Source organism: Dermacentor variabilis, unplaced genomic scaffold (genome assembly GCF_050947875.1).
Source record: "Dermacentor variabilis isolate Ectoservices unplaced genomic scaffold, ASM5094787v1 scaffold_12, whole genome shotgun sequence".
Classification (NCBI taxonomy): Eukaryota; Metazoa; Arthropoda; class Arachnida; order Ixodida; family Ixodidae; genus Dermacentor; species Dermacentor variabilis.
In genome coordinates this window covers 23,120,193-23,131,681 of record NW_027460280.1, presented here as the reverse complement: position 1 = coordinate 23,131,681, position 11,489 = coordinate 23,120,193, and the positions used below count along the sequence as shown (strand labels likewise).

The following is an 11,489-nucleotide window of genomic DNA, read 5'->3' as shown; positions in this document are numbered from 1 at the left end:
TATGCTGCGCTCGATAGAAAATGCATGGGGAAGCATATATATGTTAGGAATAGACCAACGTGAAATTTGTGGGTGGGCCAACATTTGTGGGTGGGCCAACAGAACTTTAGGGGCATACGCTTACGCATATACTAGTATATAGCACGCATAATTATTAATTTCTGCATACTTTCTGTGACAAACGAATCTCCTTCTTTCTGGTAACTGAAATTAATGTGCACGGTGAATTTCTTCACCCGCTATCTGTTCCGCGTAATTTGTGCATGCAATTTACATGTCGCTCACGCATATAAAAAGATGTACTGTACGTTCAATGTGATCGGCAATTAAGTGGCAAGAACCGATTCGACAACTGCACATCCATAGGTCAAAGGTTTATTTTATTTTCTACGAACAAAATTGGCAACGAACATTGTGACGTCTTTTATTTACTTGAGCAACCTTTTTTTTTCAAAGTAATTTTGCCTTTTCATCTGGCAGGTCACGTGCACGCACGTGCTGTACGGTCACACACGCTAACACATTTCTCTCGCACTTACCGCTGTAAATCGCCACTGAATTTTTATAATCTCAATTGTTCTCTCGAGGCCTCCGTTCACCAGTATAATAATAATTTTCGCACGCTAAATTATCTAGCTATACATCTTATAGTCCAAATCACACGTGCAGTAAACGAAAGTTCCTCCCGCAGAAAGAAGTTCGAAATAAGGAAGAGCCGCGCACTTCCCCGTCGAAACGTACGGTGTACTGGAATAGGTACACCATAATTGACGGCCTGCAAAAGCACTCTATGAACATCTCCATGCGGAGTCGACAGGCGCTGCCGTCACACTTCGTGTGAGGCACCTGTATATTTCATGCAGAGTAAGCAATATAATTCGTTCAGGGAAAAAAGAAAGTCGCCAAACTCTGATGGCGTGAGTTTTTTCTGAAGGCAACATTACCAGACGTGGCGAAGATTTCAGACATTATTTTTAATTGGCAAATAATGCTATTCAAAGCGGCGAAAAGCAAAGTGTCAATGCAACCGCTGACACAGTGGACGTTTGTTTACAAACATACAGCACATGCAGCGCAGCCGTCGTCTCTATGCCACTGACGTCCTGTGACGTCACGCATAGAGGGCGCCACTAAGTAACGACTGTCAGTTTCTTGTGTTCCAAACTTAAGCTTAACTTAGGTTTTCGTGAAGATTGGCAAAAGTTTTAACGTTCAAGTCTGCTGAAACAGCTTTGCAACGTAATTATTTTGACTGTAAAGCCGCTTGTTGTAGACATTTTGAAGCTCAGCATATTTAGTTTTGTTCATTTCAGTTTCCGTCGGCTTCCGATGCTGACGTCATCTTGAGAAGATGACGGCGATGACTGCGAACTGTGTGTAGTGCTGTGGTTTTGGGAATCGAACTGTTCTATGCTCGATTAAGTTGTTTCCATAGATCCTGTGAGCGTAAAATATATGGCAATGGCTAGCGCGGCTGGCTCATCGAGGGCCGAATTTATTGTCGGTGGAAAATTCAAATTGGTTCGCAAAGTCGGAAGCGGTTCCTTCGGGGACATCTACCTGGGAATCAACATGGTGAACGGCGAGGTCTGTATGGTAGTACACAATTAGGGTTAAGGCTGTAGGTTGTCGTAATTGGTTTCCATACCTTTGCATACTGTTGTGCTGCTGTGCATGAGCTTCCTGTTCACACTTTGCAGTTATCTTGTAAAGTGTCGGTAGTGTTGTGTCCCGGAACGCGTGAGCAAGTTATAGGGTGCTTCCGTGGTTATGATATTGGTCGCTGATGGGTCGTAGCATTTCATGCTACGTATATAATTCAGTGCGCGAATTGCAGGAGGTTGCAGTGAAAATGGAATCCACCAAGGCGAGGCATCCACAGCTGCTGTATGAAAGTAAACTGTACAAGATATTACAAGGCCACGAAGGGATTCCCCACACAAGGTACTTATTTTTCTTTATGTGCTGCGCGAAGGATGCATATTCTGTGCGAAGCAAACACCATTTGGCAATACAATTCTAGACCCAGTAAATGAGGTTTCTTAGAAAAGTTGTGGAGAGTAGAATTTCTTGGGGACTGTGTAGCGCTTCCCTATTCTGTTCGTATTGAGGTCACAAGTGACGTTGCACGATTTATCCGCGTACACTTTTGACGCTGTCTGTTCGCGACGCCGTTGCATACGCTAGGTGTTAACCTGAGTGATTTTTTTTCTTTTTTTTTTTTGTGAGCCCTGTTGCATAGTACTTGTGATAGAAAACGCAGGAAGTGATTAAGCGTTTCCATTTCTCTCACCTGGTCGTGCTTTTCGCACAACCAGTTGAGAAAAATAACAAAACTTGGGGGCGTTTGAACGGCACGTACACTTTTCAGGTGGTTTGGCACTGAAAGAGATTATAATGTGCTTGTGATGGACCTGCTGGGCCCTAGCTTGGAAGACCTGTTCAACTTCTGCTCCAGACGTTTCACCATGAAGACAGTGTTAATGCTGTTTGATCAGGCAAGAAAATTTTTCTTCTAAAGCCTACATGAGGTGCACAAAAATTATAAAAGTTAGGCAGCATTGTGTTACATCAGAATATTACTATTTGTGTGAAACTTGCTCAGTGTTGCTTACCTTTTCGTACAGTCGGTCACGGTTAGCAAAACTACTGGAGGTGTCATTGGGTACTTGCTGAGCAGCTGTCATGGATTGGCGCGGAAATACAGTTTGTGTACTTTTGTGGCCAATTGAGAGGTAGCATGTAAAAATATCTAGAGGTGCATGCATTCGTGTGCGTTGCCCATATTTTTAATGTAAAGGGCATGACCATGCTTACTCCTGTGAAGTTTGCTGTGATTGTAAAGAGATATTACCATACTAGCATGCCCTTTCTCCTACACACAATATTGCCAAGGAGCTGTCCAAATTGGTTACCAGAATAAATCAAAAGTATGCAGTCATCTGCAGTGGTGCCTTACAAAATGTTGATTTTGCAGGGACAGAATGATGATGCTCTCACAGTAATGATGAAGCATGTTGCATGTTTTGCCCTACAAATGACAGGCGCTGCCATTTTTCCTTTCAATGTCTTCATCCTTTGTACGACATCATAGCAGATAAAGCATATTTCTGATTTATCTTTAACAGAACAAGCAAGTGATGCGCTTAACTGTGGTATTAAATCACGAAATGCTACATATATGCAAAATGTGATCACAAACGAGCCAGTGGTTTACTATGCAGAGAGGTATACCAGGTGCTGCTATTTGTGCAACATTTGGTGCATTTGTGCCTTCTTCAAAAAGTGTTGTGTGCAGGAAAAAACGGCATGGCTTGTGGGGAGCTGTGTAAACACGAGGCCCCTTATGTATGTGCAATTGATGCAAGAAGCTTCTGGCTGCATTACTGGGGTTTGCAGCTATGCTACTACTGCACGAATTGTGCCGAACTACGCTGAGAGGAGAATCCTACATTTCAGCATAGAAATCTGCGCCCACCCTGCTCTGAAAGGGTTGCTCGGGCATTTGAAAATGTAACCAAGTCCTGAAACACCATTTCTTAGCACCATTGAAAGTGGCATGGAATGGACCAATGGCTGTGTTAAAGGGGCCCTGAACCACCCCCTGGGCTTAGTGAAATAACATACTCCATGGGTAGCATACGCTGTGAATGTCTCAGCCGTTTTGCTGTCGTACATGGTGCATGGAGCTCACAAGCGAATTGTGGAGTGACCTTTCTCTCAAACGCTCTCTTTTCAACAGAAGGCCCTGTCCTTACTCTCTTCTTGACGCACTATTTCGTCGTCGGATGCGCTATTTTGTCATTCCCTTAGATGGCTTCTATTGGCCGATAGCTGGCATCGAGCTGTGGTTGGTTACATGGCATAGATACCGCAGCTGCCGCAGGGTGCCGCCACGAGTCCACTGGCTAAGCGCACTGCGGCTCCCTGAGGACAACCACGTTTGGCTTATGTATGTTTAGCCATCGTAGGCACCAAAGGTTGAAGTCGTGGCATCTACGTTTACATCCAAAATGAAATTTGAACTGCGCGCCACGGTGACATTTAGAAGGTGGAGCATTGTGGGCACGCCTCACTGCGCCGTAGCCTTCACAGTGCAAGGCATTGAAGAAGGAACGGGAGCCCATTGGAGGCCATGTTTGATTGCCAATAACTCTGCTTCTGCTGAATGCATTGAAGTACTTTTTGCAGCTAAGTATTTCTGAAATAGGATATTTTCACTTCAAATGCCTTTCTCAACTTTGATAAAAAGTGGTTCAGGGCCCCTTTAAGCTTTGTGGTGGATGGAGTCGAGCCTTTCCATTTAAGCCTGGATGCTGTTTCTTCTGTGTGCTGTTGTCCACTTTCAATACCTTCCATCCCACCGTGTGCTAGTGGCCTAAAGAAATACTAAAGGCAAATGTTAGGTCAACAGGGACTGTTAAAATACCATTCCAGAAAATTTGCAGCGCTTGTTTTGTGCTAAGAAGATACTTGGTTAAGGAGAAAATCACGCCTAAACGGTCAGCATATTTTAAATGCAATTCAAATCGCCATCACCGCCTTTTACTGCAGTCAGTGAGTAAAATGGCTCCCAAGCGATGGGGCTTTGGTTTCTTGCCCAAAACCCAAACGCGCGGCCATGGAGAAACCAAGCCAAGTTGGATTCGCCACTGCAGCTGCTCTCGGTCAAGTAGTATGGACTGTTTGGGCTGTGATGGAAGAGTATAGGACGTTCATGAACTAGCCTCCAACTGAGAAGACTCCCTAATGTTGCGTGCTTTCTGGGACAAATGGCGCGGGAGAGCAGGGGTCATTCGTTCAGGTTCTGTCGGCTTGGCGTATGTGCATCAGAAAAGCATGTCCACGTATAATAAGTAATAAAATGCATTCTGAAGCTTATTTTTGCGCATTTTCATTCTTTTTGTGTGGTGCCTATGGACTGTTTATTCTGGGACATTTGTTAGGCACATATAAATTGGTATCAAAAGAATGTATAGGTATTCAGGTGGCTGCTCCACTCGGTGATTTGTAGTATGTTAAATTACCCCCTTATGTAATTACGACAACCACTAAATGAAGCTAGAAACACAAATTCGAAGCAACCAAATGCCTGTTCCAGACCCTTGGTCATGTGACCGTTCCGGGGAATTGCAGAAAGACACATTTTTACACATATCGGAGTAACACACAGATGCCACACGTGTAATAAAACTACACTTAGTAGCTGCACAACACAGATTCCATTTTGTTCTGTCTCACTTCTTTATTGTCGTCACTCCCTCTGCCCCTTGTCTTGTTTCAACTCCTCCTATCTGCAGGTTGTTCTAGTATTTCTTCATTCCCCCCAGCATTGTTTGCATCCCTCCTGAGATAATACTTGAATATATTTCCAATAGTAGCGGATTCCATGGTGTCATTGGGGCCAATGTACAGTCGTGCTCATATGTTTGGGCGCCACGGCACCAACAAAAATATTAAAATATTTCAAGTGCAGCTCCGTTGCCTAAAATAGGTATAATACATTGTATAGATTGAACGAGTGTGTACGCATGCACTCTTGATTTGAGCCAAAATGCCCAGGTTGCAGAAAAAAAAAAAAAGAGGGCTTAACGCCTGCTTCACCTCTGCCGTGGGTTGTGCCGGTATTGCACTATCTTCGGAATCGGCCCATGTATGGGGAGTGCTTAACACTTGCTTCAGCTCTGCCGCGGGTCGGCCTGGCATTGCACTATCTTTGGGATCGGCCCACGTATGGGGAGTGCTTAATGCCTGCTTCACCTCCGCTGTGGGTCAGCCCAGCATTGCACTATCTTCGGTATCTGCCCACATATGGGGAGTTTTTTTGCTTACCACAATGACACAAGAATGTCCTTGGACGGTAAAGGTATACAGCGTCTCGGTTAAAAAAAAAAAAAACGTGGCACGTTTGGTTTCCAAACTTTTGATAGCAGCTGTACCATATGGTCTTTATTAAGTGTCCTTGTTGACTTTCCGTCTTCATCACACGAAATTGCCCGTTATAGGCCGCGTTCAGGCTTGGCCCTCTTTCTACCAGCACGATGTCGTCGACGTTGAGTGTTGGTAATGTTGTTTTTGCCTCTTGTAGCAATTTCTCTTCATTATTTGAAGACGCCTTGATCTATTATCTTCAGTCCTTGCTACTTCTGTGAGCTTTATGTTCTTGTTGACGCCAAAGCTTATATATGCAGGCAGATAGGATGGTCTCCCAGTTGCAGTCAATAGAGGAGTGCATCGCAGACCAGTTGTATACGAGCTGCTGTGGTGAGCTACTGCTGCTTCTAGACAACACTTCCAACCATCTGTGAATGCTGGATATATGCTAATGTATTGATTGATGTCCCTGATAACCCTTTCAGGTAGCACATTTGCTGCGGGATGATAGGGTGAACTGTAACTTGATGTTACGCTTTTCAGCCCATTCCTGTAGCCGACGACTTCGGAAAGCAGGTCCATTGTCGTTACTTTTACATTGTCAAACATTTTCCTGTTCAAAAATGAAATTACGCTGTTAACGTCTTCTTTACTAGGTCTTGCTGCAATCATCCGGGTGCACTCATCAATGCACAATGGGAAGGCTTGCGTCTTGTTGACTCCTTCAGACTTTTTCCGTAGTTCCACGAAGTCTAGATGAATAACTTCAAATGGCACATTAGAATATTGTGGTGTAATCATTTTTTGCATTGGTTGTTTAAATTTTACTTTGTTAATCAGGCATTTATCACATGATAATACATAGCCTTTTGTTTCTTGCTTCATACAAGGCCATGAGAACCTTTCTTGTCAATTTCATGTAGGTTCTCTAAAAGCCAACATGGCCTCCTGATTCGGGGCTATCGTGATACAGTTGCAATATTTTTTGAACAAAGGAACAGCAACTTATCCATTTTTAGTATGTTTTAAAACCTCAGTTCCTTCCCATATCCTTGCAACATTTGCCTCTTCATGATTGCCTGGAAGCATAATGGCGAATCGCGACATAGCATCCACATCCTTCATAGAAGCTCCCGGGCAATGAGCTACTTCAAAATCAAAGGGCTGAAGTTCACCTATCCAACGGGCGATCTTTCCTTTCAGCTTGGCTGTCTTCAATATGTACGTTAGTGCTTTGTCATCTGTGTATAGCTTGAACTTTGCATTTTCCATATATGAACGTAAGTAGCGGACGGCTTTTAAAACTGCCAGAGCTTCGTTTTCTGTCGTGGTATAGTTCGATTCAGTTTTGTTGAGTGTGTAGCCATAGTATCCAACTACATGGAGTTGGTTTGGTGGTCCTGATGAGTGTCTCTAATACAAGAATGCTCCCGTTCCATAGTGAGATTCATCAGTATTCAATTGAAAATGTAGTGCAGTCTGGTTAGCACAAGAAAAGATTTTTAAAAAATGATTCGGACCACTTCTCAGTTGGTGTCGTCACATTCTTCTGTCCAACAAAAGGGAATATCCTCCCTAGTCATCTTGTCAGACAGCTACTTTTCAGAGCATAATCTTGAATGAACGCTCTGAAATGGCCCGCCAAACCTAGAGACACACGAAGTGAGTGTACATTGTACGGCTTTGCTAGTTTTGATATGCAAGCTACCAATTATTCTTTCATATTCTTCGTTGTTCTGTCCAAAACTCTTCTAAGAAATGTCACCTTAGTTTTGAAGAATTCACTCTTCTTAAAATTAACGTTTAGCTTAGCATCAGATAACGCTGCCAGAATATGAGCTAGGTGTTCTTCATGTAACTTCTCACTTTTAGAGTATGCGATAAAGTCGCCTACGTAGACATTGCAGAAGCGTCCAATGTAGGGATTCAAAACTGGTTTCATCATCTTTTGGAGCCAACTAGGGGAATTTTTCCATCCAAAAGGAAGGTGATTGTATTTTTATATGTCAAATGAAGTCGTAAATTTGGTGTATTGCTTGGTGTCTTCTTGCAGTGGCACCTGCCAGAAGCCCTTGCACAAGTCTATGCGAGAAAAACAGGTACAGCCTCCAGTTTTATCAATGATGGTGTCAATCCTTGGCATTGGAAAAGGAATCAACAGGGCTTGGTTATTTACTGCTCTGTAATCTGTACATAGCTGCCAGCTGCCGTCTTGCTTTGGAGCAATGGTGATAGGTGAAGCGAAGGGAGACACTGATGGGTGAATTACATTAGCATCTAACATCTTTTGTAGCTCTTCTTTTAGCCACGCCTTCTTTTCTTTCGTCAAGTTGTGTGGCTTTTTACTCAACTGTTTTGCTGGACAGGTTAAATGGCACTTCGAACTTTGTTGTTGCCGGTGGATATCCTCCCAAGCGTACCAGTTCTGGGTAGAGTAACGGAATTACACTTTCTTCAGCATCCGTTGGTGGCCTTCTTTTTGTTCCGACTGCATTTGGTCAGCCTCTTGATCAACAGGCACCGTATCATCCCTATAAATATTCGGTCTGAGCAACGTCATGTCCGGACGAGATAGGAGAAAGTCATGCTCCGCAGTGTCTAAAACTAATGCAACCACTTCTGCCTCTTTATATCGGTACTTTATCGTCAAGCGTGCCCACTCACAATAATCTCTCGTGCTTCCATCATGCCATCGCACAAGAACTGACCTCCCTTGGAATAATCTTGTGGGTTAGCGTTGTTTTCCTTAAAAGTGGATGCAGAAGCTCTGCTGTCTGTAAGTGCTCTTGTGCGTTGCCCATTAACCTCAAGCTCTATATGTAACAAACTCACAGAAATCAGTCTCTTTTTTGGTCGTAGAGTCTGACTGAGAACCCTCATGTATTAGATTTTTTCCTGTCTGGGCAAAATGCATTCCTCAGGCAATGACTCTCTTTCCACGGTATGGAACAATTCCTTATGGTGACTGTCGTCTTGCAAAGACTTTGGTAACTGTTCCTGAAACCCTCTGTTTCTCGATGTTTCTGCCCCTTAAACATCCCGATGGGGCTTTGTCATCCTCTCCGTCCAATGGCAGGTGATATCTTGAAGGGACTCCAGCAAAGCCTCCATAATTTTTGTGCTGCAGCTTGAATCTGTTGTTGCAATTCCCAAGGTAGGCCATGTATTATCAGTTTTACAACAGAATTCAGTGAAAGTTCCGGCTCTGCAAGTTGAAGTAGTCGACATTTTTTGAAGAAATACTCGAGCACTGCTCCAGACCTGTAGCGATAAAATATAGCTTGATCTCTTAGTTTAAGCAGGCTGCATGGGATATGCAGCTCATACCATTTTCTTGCGATGCCATTTAGAAAAGGGAGCTCTTATGTCCCAGCCGTTTTGTCTACAGGTGCATTCAAAGTGTGCAATCCAAGCTTCTGGATTCCCCGAGAAACCATCAAATGGTTCAGGTTGCACAACTTCTGTAGGAACGCTTTCTTTGAGACTCGTAGCCGAGACAAGTCTGAATAATTTCATTTTGCTGGGGAACTCGCTTATGTTGAAGCTGCATTGCTGGAAGCACAATGGAGTGCTCTGCATGGTAACTTGGCTCCAGTGCAGCTGACTTCGCTGCTTGCGATAACACAAGGCGGATGAAAAGAGAGACTTGAAGATTTATCTTCACGGACCTTTTTTCTAAGAGCTCGCCCAGAGACGTAGATGCCTTCTGCAGAATGACACAAGCTCACCTGTTGTCACGTCGATGGGAAGATAGATTGATGGGTCTGCAGGGAGTGAGTACTTTGTGAAGACGAGGCTGTCTTTGGCTGGCTGAACGAAGAAGGTTACCCACGTCATGGATCGTATAAAGCTGACTGCACCAAAATATACAATAAAACGGCACTTAGTAGCTGCACAACACAGCATTCTGTTCTATCTCACTTCTTAATCATTACTCCCCCTGTTCCTTGTTTTAACTTCTATCTGCAGGCCACCATAGGATTGCTTCTTTAGTGTAACTCGCAGATGCCACACGGGCATTATCTCCGGCCTGATTTTGTGCTGCTGCGAGAAGAAACAAATGGCACTTTGTGCAATTTTTATGCTAAGGCAATTTTTTTTAGAGGAATGTAACAGCCAAGTCCATGACACTTTATGCGTTCAATGGTAGCTCCCGCACCTTAAAGGGACACTAAAGGTTACTATTAAGTCAACGTAAACTGTTGAAATACCATCACAGAAACCTCGAAACGCTTGTTTCGTGCCAAGGAGAGACTTATTTTAAGAGAAAATGCGTTCTGAAGCGTCCACGTACCTCTAGCGCAGTTCAAATTGCCCGCCCTCCGATCGAGGAGTACTGACATCATGGTCTCATAGTGACGTTGCGCCATCGGTGAGTAGAACGGCGTCCGCAGACGGCGCTACGGCTTTTCTGCGCAAAACGCGAACGCGCGGCCAGAAACAGAGCCAAGACAGAGCCGACAGCAGAGCGAAAGCGGGAGTATGGTGGCTAGCGGAAGGAGAAACGAATTACGTCCCACATTACGTCCCACGGCACACGGAGAGTCCGTTTTCGTTAAACTATAGGCTGCGGCGAGCTCGCAGTGTGGTCGGCGTGGTCTGTGAGAAGCGACGTGCCTTTTCGCACTCGCAACAGGGCATAAAAATGTGCGAATCGACGCAAAACTCTGCCTAGAAACGTGCTTCGCCACAGCCAGGGCTCAATACGACCCAAGCTGGCACGACCCAGATGTCGTTTCCTGCACCGCCACCAGGCGCCGCTACTGTACCTCAAACTCCAGCGCAAGACGCCCATAAGCTGGTACTTCATTCTATGACGCCAACTTCGCCGCTCGTCGCAATGGACCCTGACACCTACAGATTGGCTCGCGATGGTGGGCTCAACTTCAGCGATTTGAGCACCGGCGAGCGCGACATGCTGCTGAGGGCTCGCACTGCCGGCGTCATTGCGTACTACGACGGCGGCCTCGACACCGGCTCTCCGGAGCGGGAAAGCAACGAGGGCTTCCCGCGACATCACATGGACGTGGCATTTTCGCTGCTTGTTCCAAATGAAAGTTTCGCGAGCCAGCAGAACCCTCACAGCACGACGCGATAACGAAACTACTGAAACTCCAAAGCGTGCGCGGCGCAGAGTCGAGTGCGCAGAGTCGAGCGAAAACGAAACCTTTCGAACACCCATATTACTGAAGGGTAACGTCAAAATGTTTTTTTCTTAGAATCGAATAGACGTAGACAAGTAGCATTTTCTTCCGTCTTATAATCGAATGAAATGATATTTTTAATACGAGTAGTTGAGTATTAGTAACACAAATTCTGAGGAGTCCTTTCGTCATCGGTCTAGTACCGGAATGTCGCTGGGGGGTCTCAAATCGTGTCATGCATTTACCTCAATTTCTCGGTTACTAAAGCTCTGCTCGCGATTATATTGACGCCTTAGACGTTCTAGAGCATTGCTCTACCACTTTAACTTGAGTTTCTGGTAACCTTTAGTGTCCCTTTAAATGCCTCGAAGGAGCCTGGTCGGCATTTATTGATTTTCACTATTAGGCCATAGTCTATCCCGTATTGTTGCGTTGATTTGAACACCTGCATGCTGGGAAACCCGCACTCTG

General features: G+C 44.7%; 1 protein-coding gene across 3 annotated transcripts in view; it reads left to right on the top strand.

Moving 5' to 3' along the window:
- The first annotated feature begins 1,320 nt into the window (after window positions 1–1,320).
- Window positions 1,321–11,489, top strand: part of LOC142566024 (casein kinase I) — a 61,848-nt gene continuing 51,679 nt past the window's right edge. Inside the window, exons 1-3 of one of the 3 annotated variants that reach the window (XM_075676716.1) lie at window positions 1,321–1,587; window positions 1,838–1,944; window positions 2,372–2,498. In XM_075676716.1, coding sequence (XP_075532831.1) covers window positions 1,456–1,587; window positions 1,838–1,944; window positions 2,372–2,498 — 366 coding nt within the window. In that variant the 5' untranslated portion in view covers window positions 1,321–1,455. The remainder of the gene's footprint in view (window positions 1,588–1,837; window positions 1,945–2,371; window positions 2,499–11,489) is intronic. The other 2 variants (XM_075676719.1, XM_075676718.1) reach the window with 2 other exon arrangements.